This window comes from Equus caballus, chromosome 11 (assembly GCF_041296265.1).
Source record: "Equus caballus isolate H_3958 breed thoroughbred chromosome 11, TB-T2T, whole genome shotgun sequence".
Classification (NCBI taxonomy): Eukaryota; Metazoa; Chordata; class Mammalia; order Perissodactyla; family Equidae; genus Equus; species Equus caballus.
Window position 1 is genome coordinate 6664078 of NC_091694.1, and position 24690 is coordinate 6688767.

At 53.1% G+C, this 24690-nt stretch overlaps 3 protein-coding genes and 1 long non-coding RNA gene across 9 annotated transcripts; 2 read left to right on the forward strand and 2 right to left on the reverse strand.

Moving 5' to 3' along the window:
- Positions 1-530: 530 nt before the first annotated feature.
- MIF4GD (MIF4G domain containing) lies at positions 531-5217 on the forward strand. 3 transcript variants are annotated; one of them, XM_070226926.1, is made up of 7 exons: positions 781-1429; positions 1534-1605; positions 1741-1872; positions 3020-3129; positions 3338-3493; positions 3584-3676; positions 4432-5217. In XM_070226926.1, the coding sequence occupies exons 2-7, from the start codon at positions 1563-1565 to the stop codon at positions 4657-4659; spliced, it is 762 nt and encodes a 253-aa protein (XP_070083027.1). In that variant the 5' UTR covers positions 781-1429; positions 1534-1562; the 3' UTR covers positions 4660-5217. The 3 variants fall into 3 exon arrangements, with proteins under 3 accessions (XP_023507809.1, XP_070083027.1, XP_070083026.1); XM_070226925.1 differs by having other exon boundaries at positions 792-917; XM_023652041.2 differs by lacking the exon at positions 1534-1605 and having other exon boundaries at positions 531-787.
- On the reverse strand, positions 5064-8446 carry MRPS7 (mitochondrial ribosomal protein S7). The gene is made up of 5 exons (XM_001496029.5): positions 8107-8446; positions 7376-7567; positions 7197-7260; positions 6643-6810; positions 5064-5759 (listed from the first exon to the last, which is right to left on the reverse strand). Exons 1-5 carry the CDS (start codon positions 8295-8297, stop codon positions 5538-5540), a joined length of 837 nt encoding a protein of 278 aa, XP_001496079.3. The 5' UTR covers positions 8298-8446; the 3' UTR covers positions 5064-5537.
- Positions 8418-24586, forward strand: GGA3 (golgi associated, gamma adaptin ear containing, ARF binding protein 3). Of its 4 annotated transcripts, none has more exons than XM_001496046.4 (17): positions 8418-8554; positions 14838-14922; positions 15053-15128; positions 16473-16571; positions 17317-17440; positions 17731-17834; positions 17970-18050; positions 18458-18595; positions 19198-19279; positions 19366-19482; positions 19782-20021; positions 20399-20469; positions 20780-21099; positions 21572-21795; positions 22099-22268; positions 22438-22548; positions 22797-24586. In XM_001496046.4, exons 1-17 carry the CDS (start codon positions 8515-8517, stop codon positions 22905-22907), a joined length of 2193 nt encoding a protein of 730 aa, XP_001496096.1. In that variant the 5' UTR covers positions 8418-8514; the 3' UTR covers positions 22908-24586. The 4 variants fall into 4 exon arrangements, with proteins under 4 accessions (XP_001496096.1, XP_023507806.1, XP_070083002.1 ...); XM_023652038.2 differs by having other exon boundaries at positions 19782-19949; XM_070226901.1 differs by lacking the exon at positions 15053-15128.
- LOC138916210 (uncharacterized) lies at positions 8947-12768 on the reverse strand. The gene is made up of 3 exons (XR_011423131.1): positions 12633-12768; positions 10970-11059; positions 8947-9073 (listed from the first exon to the last, which is right to left on the reverse strand). It is a non-coding gene; the product is annotated as an uncharacterized lncRNA (long non-coding RNA).
- Positions 24587-24690: the final 104 nt, after the last annotated feature.

A 24690-nucleotide genomic window follows, 5' to 3' on the forward strand; every position in this document is an offset into this window, starting at 1 on the left:
TGTCTGGGCTGCTGGGCCCACCCCTCTCCCCCGGCCCTGGCCAAGAAAGACCGGGCCAGGGGCTTGCTCAACTTAAGGGTCACTCCCAACACCTCGCAGGGCAACTGGGACCCTCTCTCTTGGTCTGGCCCATTGATTTCAACTTATTTTACCAGTATCGTTTGTACTTAGAGTAGGAGAGCGGGTTAGTGGGGCTCGATCCGGCCCTTACAGCCTCCCACCTCCCCCTCCCCCGCTTCTCCTCTACTTGGGGGGGGTGGGAGTGGGGGTCACGCGGACACCACATGTGAAGTCCTGCCCCTCCAGCCATCTCTCCTCACCCCACCCCGCCCGGTGCGGACCACGCCCTCCGCAGGCTTCTCCCACGCCGAGGGCCAGGCCGAGTGTCCCCTTCTGACCCATTTTTAACCTGAGCCTCTGGCGTGGAGGCGTGGTGGGGGCGTGCCACTGCTTAAAATTGAGGGCTTGAGTGGGCGGAGGAGCAGGTCCGGCCCAGGGCCCAGGAACCGTTGTGGTCCTGGACAAGACCCAGGGCAAACTGGGTGAGGAGAGGACAGGGCCGGCGAGGGCAGCGTCGCCGGGGCCCCGGCAGGTGGCGCTGGCGAGGCCCGCCCCCGAGCCCTCCCCAACGCCCGCTTGCCCGGCCCCGCCCCGGCGCCGCTCTAGGAAATGACCTAAGCCGTGGCGAGGCGCGGCCGGCGGCACCAGCAGCGCCGCGGACGCGGGGCGCGCGCACTATGCCCGCCGAGCGGCCTCCGGGCACGCGGGCACGGCGCTGGCGCGGCAGGTGGGTGTCGGCGCTCACGCCGCCTCTCCCGCCCCGGGGACCCTGGACGGCGGGCTCCGCCGCGGGCCCTGCGCCGCAGGGAAGGGCGTTCCGGGCTTAGGGATGCTGCCCGGGTCTGGAGACGCCCAAGGTCGTCTCCTTTGACCAGGGGGGAGGCGCCGAGTCCGGAGAGGGGACTCTAACGGGGACTGCCTCTGGGGGACGCGTCTTCCCGCTCCCTCTTTAAGAGGAAGGATCCCGAACGAAGCTCAGGAATTGGGAGTCCTGAGTGGGCAGTGCCAGGTTCCTGCCGCTCCGGAGGCCAGTTTAACCAGTCCGTCCCGAGGAGAAGCTGGCCAGCACAGGGGAAGTTCGGGCTCGACCGTCAGTCGAGCGGCGGAGGAGGCTCCTGCACCACTCACGCGGGCTGGCCCCTGCCGACCCCAGGGCCGGAGGGCTGGGTTTTGTGGACTGCGAAGGATTCTGACTGAGGCTGAGGGGGACGGTTTGGGAGAGGGGCTTGGAACCCTGCTGAGACAGAGCTGTCCGCAGCTTAGAGCCCCCAGCCTTTTCACTCGCCGGGAATCGTGCTGAGCCAGCAGCTTCCAGGCCGGTTTATATAGCTAGGGCAAGCGTCTAATATCCACCTATCTACACCCCTAGGTCAGCGCACCCCACCCTGCCCTTGGTATCAGCTGAGAATAACTCTGTCTCGTGTTAGGACACGCGCATTCACTCTTCATTTCTTTACTCTCGTGTAATCGCAGAAGCTACAGGGGTTCCTAAACTGAGCAGCATGTGCCTGGCTGATGCCCAGTCTCCACCAGAAGCCAAGCTTGGTGGGCTCTCAGCTAACCACCGAATGCCGTGAACCTCCCAGGAGCCCCTGTCCCAAGCGCGGGCCAGCCCCACCCAAGGCCTGCAGGACCCATGCTGCACACCTGAGTCTTCTCCCTTCACCTCTCCTCTTCCAGGTGCCGTCATTAGTCCCACCCCAGTAAAGAGCTACTGGGGTTGGGTGGTCATGGGGGAGCCTGGTAGAGAGGAGTATAAAATCCAGTGTTTTGATGCAGAGACCCAGCAACTGCTGAAGACAGCACTCAAAGGTGAGCATGGGGAGCGCTCCTGAGCCTGGGTCCAGAGCTGCAGGGAAGGGGCAAAGGGGGCCAAGGGGACGGGACTGGAGGACTGAGCCCTAGCCCGGGAATGCCCAGCCCTCCCTTTGCTTTCAGAGGAGTCAGCAACATAACTCGAACAGGAAGAAAGCTACACTTAGGCCAGTATTTGGGAGTATGAATCATAGAGTCACGTCTCAGACTGTAGAGTTTTTTTTTTTTTTTGAGGAAGATTAGCCCTGAGCTAACATCTGCTGCCAATCCTCCTCTTTTTGCTGGGGAAGACTGGCCCTGAGCTAACCCTGAGCTAACATCCGTGCCCATCTTCCTCTACTTTATATGTGGGACGCCTGCCGCAGCATGGCTTGCCAAGTGGTGCCATGTCTGCACTCGGGATCCGAACCGGCGAACCCTGGGCCGCTAAAGTGAAACGTGCGCACTTAACCGCTGAGCCACTGGGCCAGCCACTGTAAGGACTTTTTTTAAAGCTTAAGTACCCATAAAGGGGTAGGGCACAGAGAACACAGTTCCTGCCCCTTTAAGTCCTTACATTCGACCTGGTTTCTGCGTTGCTGCAGCCAGCTCTCTTGAATATGCAGAGCTGCCTGACTTGGGACAGAAGATGGAGTGTTCTGCTTGGCAGAAGAGATGTAGTAATTGTCCTGGACTGATGCCCTCCTGCAGCACTCAGGAGTTTGACTCAGCTGACAAATAGCAATGGCCATCATGTGCCAAGTGGGCCTGTGGGCGAGGCTCACTCTTGTCAGGGGTACTTGTGTATTTATTATAAGAATACTTTTTTCTGTAAAATTGCTGTCGAAGACACTGTTATTTGGTGCTCCTTCCTCAACCTAGTGCCAGGAAAATGTGTCCTAAAAAACGAGCATTCTTACTTTGATTAGTCTCTAACAGCCACATAACCCTCCCCTTTTCCTCTGATTGGGCCACCAGGAGGCTCAGAGCTAGAGCTGCTCCTATGCGTGGTTACTGTCCTCCTTCCCTGTTTTCCGGTCTCTTTCAATATAAGCGTACAATGGGAGTGCTCTTTGCTCTTTTGTAAACATCTCAAATCCTTCTTAGAAGCAGGTAGAGGCAAAAGTGAGAAACAGCTCTAGACTCCCTATCTTTACTACCCTAGATCCAGGTGCCGTGGACTTGGAGAAAGTGGCCAATCTGATTGTGGACCATTCTCTGCAGGACAGTGTGTTCAGCAAAGAAGCAGGACGAATGTGCTACGCCATCATTCAGGTTGGGTGGGGTCGGTAAAGAGGGGAGATGCTTTGAGGAAGGTGCTTCAGGAGTGGGCAGAAGGCCTGGCCAGCAGGGCAGAGATGTAAAGGGGTTCTCTCAGAGGCAGAGAAAGGAGCAGGACAGGCAGGCCTTCAGCTGTGGAAGCTTGGGTGCGGCTGCAGTGGCACCATCTGGTGCCACTCACCATCCTTTCCCTGACTCACAGGCAGAGAGCAAGCAAGCAGGCCAGAGTGTCTTCCGGCGTGGACTCCTCAACCGGTTGCAGCAAGAGTACCAGACTCGGGAGCAGCTGCGAGCCCGCTCTCTGCAGGGTTGGGTCTGCTATGTCACCTTTATCTGCAACATCTTTGACTACCTGAGGGTGAGGCCCCAGCAGCCACCTCATGCAGCAGGATGGCCTGTCTCCCACGGCCACTAAGCCGGTGCTCTGGCCCCTGCTCTCCCCCCACAGGTGAACAACATGCCCATGATGGCCCTGGTGAACCCCGTCTATGACTGCCTCTTCCGTCTGGCCCAGCCTGACAGTCTGAGCAAGGAGGAGGAGGTGGGTGGCCCTGGCACAGAAGGCTGTGGAAGTGGGCAGTCTTTGGCTCAGCTCAGAATGCCAGCACTGTCCATGGAGGCTTTCCAGGGCATCGCTTCCTGGGGCAGGAGCCTGGTGGGGGCATTTAAAGCCTGTCAGTTGCAGGACAAGTGGCAAGGTCTGGAATTTATCCAGAACAGAGAGCAGCCAAAAGCTACTGGCTCAGAGGCTTCCGTCCCAGCAGGAAAGCCAACCTATGAGAGGATACATCTGTGCATACAGAGGGTCTAGAAAACAAACCAGGCACAGAGTGTGGAGAAGGTAGAAAAGTAGGGTTAAGGGCCAGCCCTGGTGGCCTAGTGGTTAAGTTCACATGCTCTGCTTCAGCGGCCCAGATTCAGTTCCTGGGCGCAGACCTGCACCACTCGCCAGTGGCCATGCTGTGGCGGTAGCCCACATATAAAATAGAGGAAGATATGGCAACAGATGGTAGCTCAGGGTGAAATCTTCCTCAGCAAAAAAAAGTAGAGTAAAGCAGCACAGTTTGGAGACAGGGCCTGAGTCCAGCCTGGCCCAGATGAGAGACCTTAGGCAAGTCCCCAAACTTCTCTCATGTTAAGATGTGGATAATACCCCCTGGGTGGCATGAGGATGAAGTGGGGAAATGTGTGTACAGGGCCAAGCACAGTGACTGGCAAGCAGCAAGCGCTCAGTAAATGGCTGCTCTGTGTGATAGGCTGGCCCTGCCGGGGGTCACCTCCCACTGCCCCCTGCAGGTGGACTGCCTGGTGCTGCAGCTGCACCGGGTCGGGGAGCAGCTGGAGAAGATGAACAGGCAGCGCATGGATGAGCTCTTTGTCCTGATCCGGGATGGCTTCCTGCTCCCAACTGGCCTCAGCTCCCTGGCCCAGCTGCTGCTGTTGGAGATCATTGAGTTCCGGGCAGCTGGCTGGAAAACGACCCCAGCAGCCCACAAGTATTACTACAGTGAGGTCTCTGATTAGGCCTCCAGATCAGGCTTCCTCACCAGCAGCACTGGCCTTTCTTCTACCCACCTCCCAACCTGGAAGTGGAGTCTTTGCCTTTCCCAAAGACTTTTTCCCTTCCAGACTTTCAACAGCTCCCAAGATGTTTCCCACTTACACACTGGTCCTGCCCTGAGCACTTTCCTCTCCCCCATTCATGGATTAGGGAAGACACCAAACGGACCTGTCCCCACAGTCCCATCAGCCTCTCTCCCCCATCACCTTCCACCTAGGCAGAGAAGGGCAACTCCTAACAACCGGTGCACTGTGTAAACACTGGTGCAACAGCTAGTTCCGTGCCTCCATTTCCCATCTGTAAAATGGGTACCCATAGCCACTGGTGGGATGCACTGGGATGTCAAGGGGCAGAAGCAGAGCATACGTCACACCAGGAACTGCTTTTTATACATTTTGTACAAGGACTACTTTGAAAATAAGCATATTTCCTCCAGTTGGTTTCAATGAATGGCAGTACCACATCACATGCTATACTATTCAAGGTGAGACTTTTCTAATAAACCTTTTCTGATACTAAAACCGCTTCCTTTCCTAGCATCCAAAGGTCCACTCCACGCTGAGGGAAGAGATGGCTGGATGGGCCCTAAGTTTCCTGGGGGAAATCCAAGTTGATGTGTTCCTTCTTTGCAAGGAGACAGGGGAGGGAGAGCAAGTTCTAGCCCCAAAGAAAGAAGGACTAACAAGCAATAAACATGCTGCTCCATCCTTTCTGTGAGGCCTGCCTGCCCTAGAAAAGGAACTACAGCCTTAACCCACAGGTAATTTTCAACATGGCAGTCGTTCACATTGTTTCTTGCAGCCGAGTGCCCTGGGCTCCTCCTAGAGCCTCTACCCTCCCTCTACCACCAGCGGTAGTGGGCCAGGGCACGGTTGGCCTCAGCCATCTTGTGCATGTCGTGCTTCCTCTTGATCACAGGGCCCTGGTTGTGAAAAGCCTCCAGCAGCTCATGCGACAGCTTCTCTGGCATCAGCATCCGCCGGTGCTTCTTCTCCCTGCACTCAGTAATCATCCACTTCATGGCCAGGAAGCGACGACGCCGGTCGCCTAGTGGCACAGGGACCTGGGCAAGATAGGATGTGGGCACAGTGGTCCAAGAAGTTGCCAGCGCTGCAGTCTCCTTCCTCCCTGAGCTCTAAGGAGTAGCCACAGGTTCCCTCTGGGTCAGCCCTGGCAAGGCTCCTGAGGAGAGAGGCCTGTCTATTCCTCTCTGAGCTTCCTTCACCCCTGGGTGACTTCAGTGTAGCAGATATTAATGAGCAAATACTCATTTAGCACTGACCTCTTTCACTTCGAGGTGGAAGCTCAGCCAAGTTGATACAGGCACCAATTGGGAAAAACCCGTCAGCCGGGGTGATTTAGCTAACTCAGATAATGGGGGCCAAAAAACAAGACGCTCTTGTCCAAGAATCATTTGCTGGGCCCCCACTATGTGCCAGGTACCATGCTAGACCCTAGAGACACAGACATTAATAAAAAAGTCACTACTTTGATGAAGTTTACATTGAAAAAAGAGAAGACGAGAACATCCACTTATGACAATGAAGTATAACTAAATGGTATGATAGAGACGCCAAGTTCAGTTCAACAAATAGTGCTGAAGCATCAGTTACGGTTCAAGTGCTACACTTGACACTGGTGTATAAAGATGAGGTGTAAACGTAGTCCCTCACCATGAGAAGCTTACAGTTTAGAACGCAGGATGCTAGACAAAAGGGGGGTGGGGCAGGCTTCCAGAAGAGGTCATTTGGCTATTACTTTGCTTACTTTCTTTTCCATCTTCTGCCTGTGGTTTTTATACTCGGGCTCAGAGGAGCAGATCCTGACAGCCCCTGGTCCCTAGAAAGCTATCAATCTTGGCCTAACTCTGGGCCCTCCTATCCCCAAGGACCCCCACATCTTGTTTCACATGTGGGCAGCCCTGCTTCCAGGCCCTGACCACTCACCTGGTAGAAATGGCCACCCCTGAGGATGGGTACCAGCCCAATCACAGGCTCACAGTTTTTCAGGGCTTGGTGGAAGATGGTATAGGGGTTGCGTTCAATGGTTGCCTGTTCCTCTGCAGAGGCAGCATGGTACTTCTCAAACTGCTTCCTTTTCACAGCTTCCAGAGTCTGCAAAGATATACAGTGAAAGAGGCTACCCCAGGCTCCCTAAAGGGTTTACCTGGCTGAGCTAGAATCCTGCCCTCTACTTCCATCATCTCATTCTTCTATAGCTCTGCAGCTCCTCACTCAGCACTTCTAAAACAAAGTTCTTAAGTGCCTCCCTTAAGTACCTTTCTTGGACTAGGACAGAAAGAGTGGGCTAAGATTTGTGATGTGGGGGTGGAATGGCAGTTGTTGACTCCCGCAGGACTTCATTAAAGCCTCCACCTCCACACATACATACAGTAAAGTTAATTTCAATGACAGGTATACGAATCCATTCTTTTTTATGCTAAACTGAAAGAGCCAAGTACCAAGCTATAGGGAAGAGAAAGATGACAGGTACCGTTTACCTGTGTCATGAGGGATCTGGCCAATACTTTGTTTCCTCCTTTCATCATCATGTTGGTGAATTTACTTCAAGAAGAAAAACAAAATGTTTAGCTTTCCAAGGCTGTATCACGGAATCCTTACTGTAGACCCTCCCCGGTATAGCCCTAGTCTGTGGAACAAGTGTTTGTTTCCATCTAACCTGATCACGGGGTCTTCAAACACAGAGCATGTTTTCGTCGCTGGGGCGGCTTTGATAAGCTGAGTCTTCCTGAGCTCCCGCTCATAGTTCTCCTCCTCAGTCAGCTCGGCCAAGGGCTTGCGGTAATACTCCTTGTCAATATGGGGGTCCTTGTATTCAGGACCATAGCGGCTCCACCTCACCTGGGTTAGCCTGGGAGGAGGAAGAGGCGGGCAAAAGCCGACTCCATCAGTGAAAAGGCTTGACTTCACAATAGGCGTGTCTGCCAACCCGCCCACGAGTGAGAGCGGCCCAGGGACTGCTAGCCAAACCTGAACCGCAATCAATAATTCTGGCTCTTGTCCCAAGAGGTAGGAGGACCTCCCCCAAACAGGCGAGGAAAGTCTCCTCCTCGTCAAGCGCCAACGGTAAGGACAGGCTCCTGACCCTCAGGATAGGCGCCCCGCTTATGCGTCTCTCTCCGCATCTCCCAACAGAGAAAATCCCAGCTCTGAGCTCTTTCACGAGACCGCACTTGCAGCTCCGAGTTCGAATCCCCGCGGGCGGGGAGCAATCACTAAACCTTCAGACAGGTCCAAAGTCACGCAGCTAGTGTAAGAGGTTTGGACTGAGACATCCCGGCCCCATGCTCTCTCCAGCTCCCCGCACGGCTTGTCTGTGGCCTCTTTCCTTCCCCACAGGTATCCCCGTGAAGAGCCAAGCGGCCCCCCAGCTGCCCGCCGCCCTCTCACCCTGGAAGCCGCAGGACAGCGTTCCGCAACCCCAGCGCCAGGCCCGACCACGCTCTCGCAGCCTTCACCGCGGGGGCAGCCATCTTGGCTGGCCACGAGGACCCCACAAGGACTGCCCTCGGCGTGCCTGCGTGCCTGAGCGAGTGACGGAAGACAGGGAAAAGGCTCCACGGGGTCCTAAATCTGTGCATCACCCATTTAATCTGGGCGTTAAGAGTCTCTCACTCCGAGGCCCAAAGGGAAGAGTAAAAAGAAACATTCGTCCCCCCCATTTTCCGTCGAAATCCGGCGCGACCCTCGGTGGCAGCGCTCGCTCCTCTCAGGCCCCCATGCAGGCTCCGCCCCGGCTCGTCTCTTGCAGGTTCTCGCGAGGTTTGAGGCGGCGGGGCCGGCCCGGGCGGCTGCAATATGGCGGAGGCGGAAGGGGAGAGTCTGGAGTCCTGGCTGAGTGAGTAGCCGCGGCCGCTTCTGCCTGCCCTCGAGCCGCCGAGCTGCCCCTCTCCTCACCCATAGGCCCCCTCCCTGGGCGCCTTGACGGCGCCGCCTTGCAGCCCGCTTCTGTGCTTCCCCCCGGCGCGAGCATTCCATGATCACGCCCCTTCCCCAGCAGGGCGCCCTGGCCCCCGCCCGGCCCCGCTCCTTGTCCTGCGGCGCGTCCGCCCGCTTCCGCGCGCCGCGGCGCGAGCTCGGGTCTTATCCGGGCCCCGCGGGCTCCGGGAAAGCGACAACCCAGTACTGCCGGCTGACATGCATCGGCGCTTTGGGGGAGATTGTGCTGAGGCCGCGCGCGGCTGTGCCTCCGGGACGCCTGCGCCTCAGTCCCTGACGAAGGGAAAAGCTCTGGATTTGGGCTGACGCTCCGGGAGCGGCGCTTGCCGCTGAGTGTACACACACAGCTTCAGAACTGTGGCCATGTATTCGAGAAGTGACTGCTTCGCGCAGGCAGAATGTTCGAAGTGAGAATAATCTAAAGAGAGAGAGAAAGAAAGAACAGAGCTCTGCCTTTTTCCTGCAGTGACCAAAGCACGGTGACACCTCTGTTGGGGACCCTCCTCCCCGCGCTCGGGCACACACACACGCACTGGAACATCTTAACGAGCCATTCGTCGGTAACCTACTCTGAGCAAAGCTGAGGAGCACAGCCTGACGCTGTGGTTATAGCGGCCTCTTGCTATAATTGCTAATTCATATTGCTATTAAGGGAAATATGGGTTAACCTTGTTAGGTAGTACTCTGCTGAAGGGTTAATCAGTTAACTTTCCCATGAGCTAGTGGAGGTCCCTGGAGGCCTCTTTAAGTGAAGACAGAATTGGACAGGGTAGTAAAACAGGTTGGATGCCTAGATATTGCCTCGCGCAGAGATCTCTTATTTACTAGAGCCTTCAGGCTCTTTGAGGTGATGGACGTTTAAAATCTTCCAATTGTCTGACCTTTCTTGGTTGAACTTTGGTTATATTTGCAAAATCTGCAGTTGCAGACAGGTCACAAAGCCTTCTGTATATATGGAACTGTTCTCCAAGGAGCTCAAAGTGTTCTAAAGACTTTCATTTAACTCATTTATCAAGAATCCTAGCGAAGTAGGTACTACTGTCACAATTTCACAAAAAGAGGATAGCCTGACTAATCAAACCACTTGCCCAGAGCCACTCAACTGGATGTAAGCACACTGGAATTGCTTCAATTCACAGATAGTAATGGAGACATCGGAGTAATTTACATGACCTCAACTAAATTTAATAGGCTAGTTTTAGACTTATATTTTGCTCTTTTTTTTTCTGCTGTTTCTCCCCAAATCTCCCCAGTACACAGTTGCATATTTTAGTAGTGAGTCCTAGTTGGGCATGTGGGACGCCGCCTCAGCATGGCCTGACGAGCAGTGCCATGTCTGCGCCCAGGATTCCAACCAGTGAAACCCTGGGCCACCAAAGCTGAGCACAAGAACTTCACCATTCGGCCACAGGCCAGCTTCTAGAGTTGTGTTCTGAAATAGAAGAGAGACAGACCTGTTTTTGAGGGCGAGTGGAGATGGCGAGGGGGGATGGAATGGTGTCTGTTTGCGACTAGAGCTGAGACCGGCCTTCGACTCTTTCCCATTGGAGTGACATATGGGGCAGTGTTAAGATTCCTTCCATTCTTGGGGCCGGCCCGTGGACAAGTGGTTAAGTTCGCGTGCTCCACCTCCGACCCTGGGCATGGACCTAGCGCCACTCATCAAGTCACGCTGAGGCACGTCCTACAAAGTAGAACCAGAAGGACCTACAACTAGAATACACAACTATGTACTGGGGGGCTTTGTGGAGAAGAAGAAGAAAATTAAAAAATAGAAGATTGGCAACAGATGTTAGCTCAGGTGCCAATCTTTAAAAAAAAAAAGATTCCTTCCATTCTGATCCTCTGTTCAGCTTCACAGTTCTTAAAACTTACTGGTGTGAACTGTACCAGTTGAATGGACCAGTGCTTGGGGTTCAGCACCATCTTAGTCTAGGTCCTTGTCACTCCCTGCTTTGCCAGAATTATTGCAGATGCCTCTGCCTGGCCCAGTGTCTCAAGTCTCTCCCCACCGCCCCTCAGTCCGTTCTGCATTCGGCTCCCAGCGGAGCGTTTCTGTTTAGTCATCCCACTGCTGCACACCTACTGCCGCCTCTTTGTGGCTTCCTGATACTCCTCCTTGCTTTGATCAGTTGGATGTTCTTGTCCCACCAACACACATTGCTCTCCTTATCTGGAATCCCTGTTCCCCTTTGCTCAACTAAATGTTTTAAAACACATCCCAGATTCTCCTCCCCTACGAACCATCTCTCAGTGACTTCAGCCTTCTCTCAAGTCCTGTCATTACCACAGTCAGTCAGTATTTAATGAATACCTGCTATGTGAGGTGTTCTGAAGATTAAGAAGTTCAAGCAGTCTTTGCCTTCAGTTTGATGAAACTGTTGCTGGAGTAGGTAAAACATTCCTAAATAAAAAGAGAAAGATACAAGGCAAGAGCCATAAATGCTAAAATACAATTTCTTCAGGAAATTGGGAATAGGTGGAGTGGAAGATGATTCTCTCAATGAGGAGACAGCATTCAAGCTAGGCCTTAAAGAATGGAGAAAATTGCCTGAGAAAACACCAGATGGTGATACAGAGGGAGCAAACCTGGCGTGGGGCACATGTGTTTGGCTGGTTCAAGCAGGGAGTTCCTGTAGGAGTGTAGTGAGAAAAAAAGCTGGGAAGTTAGAACCAAATTCTGGAAAGGCTTGAATTCCAGCCCAAGAAGGTTAAATTTCTACAGTTCTCGGGTCGCCATTCCTACTGAACCTGGTGGAATCAGTGTTTTAGGAGGATTGAAATGGGGGTATTATATAGGATGGATTGGAGCAGAAGTTCTGGAAGCAGGTGAGAAGTAAGGAGGTGGGCTGGGGGCAGGGATTAGAAAGGAAGGGAGAGATTTTAAAAGATTGAGAAGGAAGGGAGTACAGACTGATGGAAATAAGTGAAGAGACAAAGGAGTCAATGATGGGGGTTCAAATCTGGGTGCCTGGGGGTGGGGACAAAGGGAGCCGTTGAGTGGTGGCACCATTTATAGAAATAGGGAAGTCAGGAAAGAGAAGTGATGGATTTTGTTTTTAGATGCTTTTCTGTACCAGATTAGCACTTGTTAATTACACGCTGTCTTGGTTTTTGTTCTGGTTATTTCTCATGTGTTGCACCAGAAGAGCTTAACCTCCTCAAGGGTAGGATCTGAGTTTTGTCTGGTTTTTTGGGTCCCTCCAGGACCTAGCATGCCGTGCACTTAATTTTCTATGGGTGCTTAACAAACGCTTGCTGATTGACTAAGTCTCTCGATTCAAGAACCTAGCATCGAAGGTTGACTCTTTTTCAATCCTATGTCCTTTTTTTTTTTTTTTTTTTTTTGAGGGAGATTAGCCCTGCGCTACCTGCTGCCAATCCTCCTCTTTTTGCTGGGGAAGACTGGCCCTGAGCTAACATCCATGCTCATCTTCCTCCACTTTATATGTGGGACGCCTACCACAGCATGGCTTGCCAAGTGGTGCCATGTCTGCAGCCGGTATCCGAACCGGTGAACCCCGGGCCGCTGAAGCAGAACGTGCGAACTTAACTGCTGCGCCACCTGGGCGGGCCCCCTATATTCTTGCCTCTGCTTATTTCTAAGTCATTTGCTACATTGAACTTGCAGTCTCTGGGATGTCTGACCCATGTTGGGATGGGATAATCATTGCTGCTATTTCCATTCCTACTTGACCTTTTGAGGTCCCACAATAGTCAAGGCTAGAGATGGAATTAAGCTGAAAGTGAGAGCAGGAGATCTAGAGGCACAGACGCAAAAGAGAATGAGGCTTTCAGCAGGGACCCGAAAATAGAAACCTTGAGTCAGAGTAGAGCCCAGGGGGCAGTTCTAGAAGGCAGGGTCTGCAGGGAGGCTCTCCCGTCACCCTTGTGCCAGGTGAGAAGAATGTCGAGTGGGTGGAACATTGTGTGCATCTGCTGGAGGAGGCAGTAGGCAGATGGAGAGATCAACTCACCCAGAATTATCCCCAGAGGTTTCTTTTAGTTCTTGTGGGTGATCAAGGTCTGCTTTCTGAGTCAGCTGGAGAGCTGGAGGAGATGCTCAGAGTGGGACCCACCATTGCTGAAACCAGGGCTTTTTGTGCCCATGTGTAGGCACAGGGCTCTCGGCAGATTTGTAGTAGAAAGTCTATTAAGGTGAAAGGATGTGGGATTCTAGAGAAGTTGAACACAAGTGAAAAGTAAGTGGGAGTATTCTTGGAAGTAGAGATGCTATAGGTATTATAGCAGGCCCAGGAGGAATACGTTGTTTGGTGAATGCCCATTGCTTATGTACGAGTCGGGAAAGGAAGGGGTCCACGTTGTCCTCTCTATTTGTAAGATGCTCTTCCAGTTGTGAACAGTAGAAGTGAGTGGACTGCTTTTTCTTATACCATGAGGTGTGTGATTCTTCTCAAAATGATAATGATGAGAATGGGTATGGCTCCTCAGAACATCTTATTTTTGTATCCTATAGCCTCTTGAAGTCATGTGAGAACTTTAAGCATCTCAAATGATAGGAATTAGTAACAAAGCCATGGTAACACCTGAGAAGATTTCAGACAACTGGTGGGAGACACTTGGTGCCCCTCTGGAAGGTGACAGCTAGTAGGTCACTGTGGTAATAAATCGCCACTCTTTTGTGTGAGGAAGATTGGCCCTGAGCTAACATCTGTTGCCAATCTTCCTCTCTTTGCTTGAGGAAGATTATCGCTGAGCTAACATCTGTGCCAGTCGTCCTCTGTTTTGTGTGGGATGCCTCCACAGTGTGGTTTGACAAGCAGTGCTAGATCCATGCCTGGGATCTGAACCTGCGAACCCGGGGCTGCTGAAGCGGAGCACACAAACTTAACCACTATGCCACCGGGCTGGCCCTCTATAAGTAGCCACTCTTGATAGAATTAATCTTCCTTCCCTTCAATCTTGACATTTTTAAGGGCCTGCTAATTCTCTTTTCAAGACTGAGGATGGACATCTCTCCTTTCTTCCAAATGCGAACCTAAACCATCAGAATCTTCTTGCAGCCAGAGCAGAAACACTGCCAGGCAGGCGCAGGGTCTCCTTGAGTTCTGCATGCCTTCCCTCTGCCTTGGGGTGGCATCTGCTGACCTCTTGTGCCTCAGAGCCCAGTTGGGGCTGTTGGTTTGGGAGTCCCTGTTAGGATTTGATTGTGGAGCTAGTGATTTTTAATGTTAGGAAAAAAGGAAGTTAAGAAAACACAGGCATGAGAAATCAGAATTCAGGAACTTCTAATAGCACCCCTTGTTGGGAGGGGGGTTTTCAAGGCTCTGTCACCCTGCTTTTGGACCTCATGGGAATCTGCAGGAGGAGCGTGGGTGTTTAAAAAGGATATACGCCTTCAGCTTTCCATTTGTCTTCTGAACCTGAAGCCCTAAATTTAGCAAACAGCTTGAGAATGCTTTCTGGAAGAGACAGACTCCAAGATCTGAATCAGATGGGAACACAGTCAAACCCCCTCAGCAGGGGCCATCCTCTGTCAGCACGAGTTCTGAGGGCAACAGAGAAAAGAGGACCCACGCCAAGTATTAGGAGACCTGGCAGCTGGATTTTAAACCCTCAGTGACCTCTGAGACCTCTCCAACAGACAGCACAAAGATTGGTACTTAGCGGGGGTTCCCTCAGTGTTGTTAGCTTCACTTAACGTGATGAGCATTGTGTGCAATTAAAAAAAACATTTAAAGCGTTAAGGAAGGGTGTGTAGGAAATATGCATGTTTTGTAAGTATGTATATTTTATCAAGTATCACCTGCCTTCAATTTCTCCAGGAAACACTGCTTGATCATCCCTACTTGCTTAACACTTACCTTATTTTTATATAGCTGCAGTTATCTATATTTATTTCTTATACTAAACCTTTTATATAGGTATATCTGTTTGGATATTTTAGTTATTTGTGTTTGTGCTGTCAATCCTGATCTACTTTAAGCTCTCTGAGGCTGGGGATTTGTTTTCTGTTTTGTTTGTAACTTTCAAAATACTGGACAGAAAGTGTAGTATTTGTATTTGACTTGCTGCCTGCCTGAACTATTGAGGCTTCTCTATTAGAGAAGAAATTTGGAAACGAGCTTACCTTCACATCAGTGCCGAAAAATTGTCAAGAAAACCTTCCATTGTGTCTTCCTTGCTCTTTATAATTGTCTTTTTCTTTGTTCTGTCCCAAGATAAAGCCACCAATCCTTCCAACCGCCAGGAGGACTGGGAATACATAATTGGCTTCTGTGATCAGATCAACAAAGAGCTTGAAGGGTGAGTCCCAAAGCTATTAGCGGGCAGGTGAGAGATAGCTGACTGGAAAAGTCGAAAACTGTGGCCAAGGAGGGCTAGCCAGATGGCCCCAGGGTCAGTGTCCTGAAAGTGTGGTCTGCTTATCTCCCAGGCCACAGATCGCTGTCCGACTGCTGGCCCATAAGATCCAGTCTCCGCAGGAATGGGAGGCAGTCCAGGCCCTGACGGTAGGTCTTTCATTCTGACAGTGGATCTTCATGAACCCAGGCCTTTCCTCATGCCCACACTGAGTTCCCTGAGCTTCTCAGGGCTCACACCCTAAGCCAGCTGAAAGTCCTTGAAACAAACAAGATATACTTGGAACATGTTCAGACAAATGTTCCACAACTGTGTGTACCCTTGTGCCAGGCCCTGATACTTCAAAGACGGCTGAAGTGCAGTCCCTGCCAGCATGGCGAGTCTAACGCGTTCTGTAGCTAAAAATAATGCCGGTTCCTGGTGAAGGCATCACACCTACAGGCGGATCTTAGTGTTTATTCAGATTAAGAGGATTCAAGACGTGGAGCCTTGTGTAGCGCTTAGGCACCTCCAGGCTCTCCCCTAAACCAGAGCACCTGCCAAGGTCAGGCTTACCAGGTTTCTCCCCTGGCTTTACTGGGGTCCTGGAAAGATGGAAGAGAGGAAATAATCATGGAAAAGGCACGTAGGTGACCCACCTGTGTGCCTCTGTCCTCTTCATCGTAGAGCAAAGGTCTTGAAACAGTGGTTCTCAACTGGGGGCGGTTTTGCCCCCCAGGGGACGTTTGGCAATGTCTGGAGACACTTGGTCATCACACATCAGAGAGTACAACTGGCATCTAGTGGGTAGAGGCCAGAGGTATTGCTAAACATCCTATAATGCACAGGACAGGCTTCCACAACAAAGAATAACTGGCCCAAAATGTCAGTAGTGGCGCAGTTGAAAACCCTGCTTTAGAAAGACAGAAGCCGAGAGGGAGCACTGGGGTGGTATGCTCCTTGGCATGAACTGCAGGCGCCAGGGGCCACAGGCAGCACAGGAGAACTTAACGTGGTTTTACGGGCCCCAGAAGGAAGACAGGTGGGAGCAGGGAGAGGGAAAAGATCATGTCGTCTATAATGAAGAAAACAGACTTTAAATTTTATCTCCCACCTCCCCAAGATGCTGATCAGCTTGTGGAAAGAACCCTCGACCCTGAGTCAGAGAAACTTTATATCTCTGGGTCTCAGTTTCCTCACCTGTAAAATACAAGGGCAGAATCTTGTAGCAAGGCACCTTCCAGGACTGACCTTGCATCTGTCTTGGTATCTGGGTCTCAGTGTTTCTTACTTTAGTTTCTGCTGAGCTTCTCCAGAAGAGGTTTGCAATTTGAGGGACACAGTAGTTAGTGATCCTGTTGCCCTGGTGTTCCCTGGGGCACTGCACACGACTTCTGATCTGTTCTTCCTTGGGTGAATAATTTGTTCAGCCGTATCTATGCAGGTGTCCAGCTGAGTGCCAGGTCCCACCCAGAGCCCCTGACACTGAGCGCCTCTCCTTTGTGTGGCTACAGGTGCTGGAGGCGTGTATGAAGAACTGTGGGAGGAGGTTTCATAATGAAGTGGGAAAGTTCCGGTTTTTGAATGAGTTAATCAAAGTCGTCTCTCCAAAGGTCAGTCACTGGCAGTCTCCTCATTTCTAGGAACTTTCGTGTTCCTTCCCCTCTCCCATCTTACTGGCTTTCACTGCACAACCAGCATTTCCACGGATCTGAGTTTCTCTGCGTCCTGTCCTTAGAGAGCTAGGTCCTGAGGGTAGCAGGATGACCATCCAGGCCGCAGGGACAGGCAGCCCTCTCTGACAGGCCCCCAGCCTAAATGTGGCAGGTGATGCAGCAGCAGCTGTATGTGTGTCCAGGGGGACATGCCTGTGTAGTGTGGACTTCTGGGCTCCTAGTGACAGCAGTCACTTTTCTTTGGCCTGTCTCATGTGGATACAAGGAGTTGGCCTCCCTCCTTACTCAGCTTCTCAGCTTCTATTGCCGTGCTTAAACTCTGGGCACCCACCTAAAGCAGAGGGAACAATTTTTCATACTAAAGACATTCTCGTTAACTCTTTCAAGGTAAAATGCAGTTGTGTTTCTGACAGACTGTGCATGGCAATGCAGCTCTCAGCCTCCTGCCTACCCTCAGACTGTGTCCCAGTTGGGTACAGCTATGCCACATGCAGTCGTCATCATGGTGTGTCCCCCCACCCCCGTCCTCTCCCAGTGCATCCCACACACATCTAACACCTGATGGTCTGGAGTAAGCTTGAGGACTGTAGCTAATTAGTGACCACTTCATTGCTATGAAGAGAGCCTTCCTACTGTCTCTGCCTCCAGAATGCAGTTACTAGGTTTTCCTTTTGCCTCTTAGTACCTGGGGGACAGGGTGTCTGAGAAAGTGAAGACCAAGGTTATCGAGCTCCTTTACAGCTGGACCTTGGCTCTGCCAGAAGAATCAAAGATCAAGGATGCCTACCACATGTTGAAGAGACAGGGTATGTGCTACCTTCTCTCAGCCTCAAAGCAGCGCCAAGGGTGGCCAAGGCCAGGAAGAACGAGGGGGGTGTCTGCTGTCTCCGGGCTACCTCCCTTCCTCCTTCTCAAAGACAATGGGAAGGGCTTGGCTGGGGTTTGATGGCTTGAGGTGTGCGCAGCCTGCTGTCCCTGCCCTGCCTTTGCAGGTCCTCATCACAGGGATGTGCCCCCTTGCTGGGCACTGTGTGAGGAAGGGCAACAAGATGACCTCAGCCTGAGCAAATGCTCTCTCCCTTGTGTCCCCTTTCAGGCATAGTGCAGTCTGACCCACTCATCCCTGTGGACAGGACACTGATCCCTTCTCCACCACCTCGTCCCAAAAACCCTGTTTTTGATGATGAGGAGAAATCCAAGGTAAAGCGCATCCCTGCCTGCGGTGTCCTCAGATGAGGTGTGGGCTCGCTCAGAGCTACAGGGAGTTCCAGTCTCTGTGGTCTCCATGGCTGGGGTACTGCCTTTCCCTTCACTGTTGATACCCTCCTCTTCCAGCTTTTAGCCAAGTTGTTGAAAAGCAAAAACCCAGATGACCTGCAAGAGGCCAACAAGCTCATCAAGTCCATGGTGAAAGAAGTGAGTGGGCCCTGGGCCTTGGGGTGTGGGGTGGAGGAGCCTGTGACCACAGAGCAGAGGTCCCTTCTCCCGCGTCAGGCCTGTTGTTAGCCCCCACCGCCACGCCTGGAGATGCTAGAGAATGGAAGGAGAAGCGTTGGAGCTTCTGAGGAAGAATGGAACAGAGGAGCAAGAGTAGATGGGGCCAGGTTTGGGTGTGGGGGGGCTGCTATTTTAGAAGAAAAACTGTGGATTGAGTCTGAGGCTTGTGGTTCCCAAGAACCATGCATTGAAAGGAGCTTCCTTTAAATGGAAGGAAGCATCTACTCATGTTCTCTAGTAAAGTGTGATCCTTGCCTTGCAGGATTCTAAGGAGTCAGTGGGACGAGTCTTGTTGAGCTCTTTCTCCTTGATCCTCTTTGATGCAGGATGAGGCGCGAATCCAGAAGGTAACCAAGCGTCTACACACTTTAGAGGAAGTTAATAACAATGTAAAGCTGCTCAATGAGATGCTGCTTCATTACAGCAAAGAGGATTCTTCAGAAGCAGATAAGGAGCTCATGAAGGTAGGCCCACCTCTAGGAGGGGAGGTGGGCTCCAGGAAGGGGAGCCAGCCTTTGCCAAGTCCCCGCCCTAAGACACTGCCACCCACCTGGTTCCTTAACTTATTAATCAGCATAGCAGCCAGGTAGAGAGGGGGTGGCACCCTCATTTTACACATGAGCTATGGCTACCTCACCCGGGGCGTAAGAGCTGCGTGGACACCCAAGTCTGTGTGACTCTGCAGACCCACCCTCGGGCTCGCTCCTGCTCTGTGCCTTGCCTTCTGCCTCGGGGACATTGGGCAGAGAGGTTCACTGTGTGCACCTGATACTGCACTCAGTCCTCGGTCACATAGATACTCTGAATTCTAAGCACGTGCCAGCCTGGGAGGCAGAAAGGGATGTACTTTCCCTCATCTTTCTTGGTAACTTATCTGCCTAGGCAGACATCTTGGGTGACACAGTGTGGTGGAGGCTGGCAACAGGAAGACATGTACTCTGAGCCCAGCTCTGCAAGTAATTGTGGAATCATAGGAGAGCCCTGTGATTTTCTGGGCATGGATGGTGAATTAGATGATCTCCAAGGGCCTTTGTCGCTCTGATGTTCATGTCTGAGTCTCTTTCAGGAGCTGTTTGATCGGTGTGAGAACAAGAGGCGGACGTTATTCAAACTAGCCAGTGAGACAGAGGACAATGACAATAGTTTGGGTGAGGGAAAAGTAAAGAGTAGTTGACAAAGGTGTGATCGGGGGAGTTGTCATGGCCAGGAGTGAGAAGTCTCCTTTCTGCTCTAGGGGACATCCTGCAGGCCAGTGACAACCTCTCCCGGGTCATCAACTCTTATAAAACAATCGTTGAAGGGCAGGTCATCAATGGTGAGGTGGCTACGTCAGCCTTGCCTGACTCTGAAGGTAAAATGTTCCAGTTCCCCATTCTGAATCCTTCCAGACCAGCCCCAGTCCCCATCACCAAGCCATGGGTGCACGTTGACCAGTGTGTCATCCCTCAGGGCGCGAGGACTCTAAGCCATTCCAAGCAGTCTTTCAGCTTCCCAGAGGCCTGCAGATGCGGATGGGGTTTTTCTGCTTGTTTTTCAGTGTTCCCCTGGCACAAATGCCCTTGGATTAGGTCAGAGGCTGTGCTCAGGGTCTGTCTCCTACTGTGCAGCCAGCCCCTAGAGTAGCCCCTAATTATTCCTGTCCCCATCCAGGAAACAACCACTCCAGTAACCAAGGCACTCTCATTGACCTTGCTGAGTTGGAGGCACCAAGCAGCTCGTCCCCAGTGTTGGCGCCTGCGCCCCCCTCCTCTGGCATCCCTATCCTCCCTCCACCCCCACAGACCTCGGGACCTGGGCGCAGCCACTCCTCCAGCCAGGGTGAGGCCCCCCCCGGGCCCAACAGCACAAGCAGTGCCCTCTGTCTGCTGGATGAGGAGCTGCTCTGCTTGGGTACGTCCCAGAGGGAGGCCTTACAGGGTTCCTGGTGGGGCCGGTAGAGAAAGGCATGTGGAATCGGGCGGAGGGCCGAGACGTGGAGAGTCAAACTCAGTGTCCCTCAGGCTGCCAGGGGAGTCTGCACACAGACTCCAGGTGGACACGGTGGACCAAGTGTCTTGCTCTGCTGCCCTCTCCTCTGGAGGGCCTCCCTCTGAATCTAAGGACTGAAGAGGATCCATTCCCCTCTGGAGCTGCCTGGGAACACCTTCTCCCCACTCCGTCACCCCTTGATGCCACTTCTGTCATGTGACCCTTCCTCAGGCGAGGTAGGGCTGGGGCTGCCCCAGCCCAGAGCCTCTTCTCATCGTGGTCATCTTCTCTGTTGTCAGGCCTCACTGACCCAGCCCCCAGTGCTCCGCCCAGAGAGTCAGCTGGAAACAGCCAGTGGCCCCTGTTCCAGGTACGGGCACAGGTGACACCACTGAAGTGCTCGACAGCCTTCATATAATAATCCTCCTCTTTCCAGCTAGTCCTCAGCTGCAGTTAGCTAGAGCCCACAGTCCTAACCCTGGGGCCCTGCCCTGGGTGGGGCTGGGAACAGGGATCACATCCCAGGGCTTTCTCTGGCCCTCCTCAGAGGGCTGTTAGTCCACTGGGGTTGCGTTAGGGCCCCCAGCCTAGGGGGACAAGGGGTGGAGAGCTAAAACCCTTTGCTGCCTGCACCAGACCCTCCGCAGCCTTTGCTCACTCATGCTTTCCATTCCCAATAGAATGAACAGTCGGACCTGGACTTCTTTGGCCCCAAACCTGGGACTGCTGCCTGTAGCCCCTCAGACGGGCCTCTCCTCCAGCCCTCAGCAGCCCCTGCAGGCAACTCCCAGGCTCCACTGCCACCCTCCTTCCCAGCTCCTGTGGTCCCAGCCAGTGTTCCTGCCCCCAAAGCCGGCTCCTTCTTCTTCCCTACTGGCTTGGCCCCAGCTTCGGCCCCAAAGGCTGAGGCCACAGTGCCCGGGCACCATGCCTCAGCTTTGGGCGATAGCACCCTGCACCAGCTGGATGCCCTCGATCAGCTTCTGGAAGAGGCCAAAGTGTAATGAGTGGGAGAGAGGTGGGGTTAGGGTGGGTCTGGGTTGGGCTCGGGCCCATGCAGAACCAGAGGCAGCTCCAGAGGGGTTGGGGGACGTTCCTTCTTTTTTTATGATTTTATTTATTTTTTAAAATTTTTCCTTCTTCTCCCCAAAGCCCCCCGGTACATAGTGGTATATTTTGGTTGTGGGTCCTTCTGGTTGTGGCATGTGGTACGCTGTCTCAGCATGGCTTGATGAGCAGTGCTAGGTCCACACCCAGGATCCAAACTGGTGAAACCCTGGGCTGCCAAAGCAGAGCACGTGAACTTAACCACTGGGCCCCCATGTTCCCTTTTGATCTGATCTGTCAGGCTGGAATTTAGAAGCTAGGGAGTGCGTAAGAGCCAGCTCTGGCCTGGGGGGCCTTTGCGAAGGGTTGACCCAGCAGCCCTGTCTGGTCTCTGACTTGCCTTGTATTCCTTTCCTGCCTCCAAGGACCTCAGGCCTGGCGAAACCCATCTCCTCCAACTTCTTCCCTGGGGCTGCCACCTCCTCTCTTATCTCCACCACCACCCCAGCTAGGCCTCTCCTCCCCTTCTCCACGGGGCCTGGCAGCCCTCTCTTCCAGCCACCTGCCTTCCAGTCCCAGGGCAGCCCCATGAAGGGGCCTGAGCTCTCCTTGGCCAATGTGCACGTCCCCCTGGAATCTATCAAGCCTAGTAGGTGTTGGAGGCTTGGGGTGGGAGGAGAGGTGGGGCCCACAGCTTGCAGCATTGTGGGGAGTGTGAGAAGGGTGGGTGGTTACAGGCTTTTCTTGCCTGGGTCCCTAGAGCCAAAGGTGACCTACTTTCCTGCTGTCTCAGCCTCTGCTTTTTGCCAGTGCACTCTGGGGAGGTTCTGACAGACTCCTGCAGGGAGCCTCATCACCACAGGGTCGCCCTGCTCTCCCTTGGCTGTGGCAGACACCCCCAGCACTCATGTGGGTATCTCTCCTTCCACACCCACATGCCGCCTTCTTACAGGCAGTGCCCTTCCTGTGACAGCCTATGATAAAAACGGCTTCCGCATCCTCTTCCACTTTGCCAAGGAGTGTCCACCAGGACGGCCCGACGTGCTGGTGGTGGTAGTGTCCATGCTGAATACAGCTCCCTTGCCTATCAAGAGCATCGTGCTGCAGGCCGCAGTGCCCAAGGTATCCCGGGCTTCTAGAGGCAGAAATTACCTTTATCTTGAACCCACTGTGTCGAGGGCCTCTGTGGCCAGCAGGTGGTAGTATGTCTGTCCACTGTGACTATCCTGGGTTCCATCTTAGGCGGGTACCTGCCATCTCTCTTCAGAGGAGCTTCTCTCTTTGTCTTTAGTCAATGAAGGTGAAGTTGCAGCCACCGTCTGGGACAGAACTCTCTCCATTTAGCCCCATCCAGCCACCTGCAGCCATCACCCAGGTCATGTTGCTGGCCAATCCACTGAAGGTGAGCTAGAACCGGGGGTCCAGCCTGAAGCCCTGGTTGCCCCAGTATTAGGACCTCGAGACGAGCCTGAAGCCACCTCCCAACCTGAAGTGTCATGATACTGCAGCGTTAACCCACGTCCCTTCCCTATCTTGGTTCAGGGGCTGAGCGAGAATGGGGTGGTGGGAGCAGGGCCTATTCCTTAGCACAGAAAGGGCCCCAAGGGTAGCGGAGAAGAGGACATCTCACACACTGTCCCTCTGTCACAGGAGAAAGCAAGGCTTCGGTATAGGCTGACCTTCGCCCTGGGGGAGCAGCTGAGCACGGAGGTGGGTGAGGTGGACCAGTTCCCGCCTGTGGAGCAGTGGGGGAACCTATGACCGCAGAGGATGCTGTCATCTCCACTTCGACACCCTCGCAGGCTGCCCTGAGACGGGAGGGCTCTCTGGGTCCAGACTTTCTCCGTGTCCCAACTGCAGTGCTTAGAGCTTTGATATGGAACAGGGGTCCTGGGCATTGCTGCTGGGAGCCGAGCTGCTGCTGCGATGATCTCTCCTCCTTTGGCCCCCTAAAAGGACCTGTTTTTATCTAACTGTGTGACTTGAAGTCGCCACGTACTTTCGGGTGGGGAGTGGCCCCAGATTCTTCTGCACTACTGCCCTGGGAACGTGGACTGGAGACTGGAGTAGGTTTTTCCCCTTGTTCTGGCATCCCCTGATGCCACAAGAGGGAGGTCTCTAAAGAGAGACTCGGGGCCCTCCCTTAAGGACCACATCCTCACCCCTCAGAGGCCTCAGCCCCCCAGTGCTACTCTGTGCTTCCCCTGCTGGCAGGCTCCTGCTCCCACCTCCAGGGAGGTGGGCAAAGCGCAGCGGTCCCAAATGGCCCTGGGCACAGAGTAAGGAGTTGGTGTGCTGCTCACTCTCCAGCCCTGCCTTCCGTGGACAGCGTCATCCTGGAATGGCCAATGGATGATGAGTTGTGGGCTTGTCCCTGGTGGTAGCAGGCTGTGTCCTATGGACATCTCAGCATAGGATGTGGAACTCAGCCTTTTAGAAACAGAACTTGGCCTCATGGCAGCCTAAACTAGGGATAGGAAAGAAAACAGAAGAGAACCAGTGTTTCCCCTTTTTTGGAAGCAGGTACTCAGAGCTTTCTGGGAAAAGTGTGCCTCCTGCCGTGGGAATAGGCCATCCTACTCACTACCTCTTGCTTGGCATGAAATAAACTGCTCTCCTGCCCTTCACATCTCTGAAGGGGAGGACAACTCCCACCACCTTCCATGTCCTCCTGCTTTGGCCTCCCCCCCTCCTCCCACCAGATGGCCTGTGTTGTGGCATAAGGTCGGGAACAGGGGCAGGGTCAGGCATATTGCACTAGACTTATGTCCTTACCTGCTGCCCAGAAACCCTGCCTGTCCCCAGCTGCTGATGGGCACTGTCAGCGAGATGTTGGGTCTGGAGGTGGTGAGATTAGGGACCATGCTTGAATCGAGTCACCAGACCCTATTGCTTCCACAGTGCTCAGCCCCAGCTGGCTTGTCCCGGCTGCTCCATCCACTAGATGCAACTGGGCCAAGGACTCCAGGCCTCCCAGGGCCACAGCAAAGTGAGAACACTCAGCAGGGGAAAGAGCACACAGCTCACCTGAGCTCGGGGACGGGCTCAGCCCTCTCCAGGGAAAGGTGGCACAAACCGTGTTCCCTGATCCCTCCCTACTTGTGCCAGGCTTCCTTACTCCATCAAGAGGTCATCTCCCCTTGTCCCATCTTTAGCAAGCAGGTTTCACTGCTTCATCAGGACAGGTCAAAAGTGAATTGATTTCACTACTTAAGGAATAAATCCAAGCATTTTCCAGAGACCGGCTGCCGCGGCCCTGGAAAGGTCCGTGGGATTACTGTATGGAAATGCACCTTTATAATAAGCTTTAGACATGAAAATTATTTATGAGTGTTATTCATTACTATTGAGTCACTGCTTTGTGACAAATAGCTGTACTGGATATACCAACTCTGCTGCCCTTGTTTTGCTGCATGTTAAATAAAACCATTTTTGCCCTACTTGGAATCCTAATATAGACAGCATTCACCCCAGTTGGGGGAAGGTGCCACTCAGGAAATTCCAAATGTAGGTGAGTGGATGTGCTGGTATCCCCTGAGGTTTT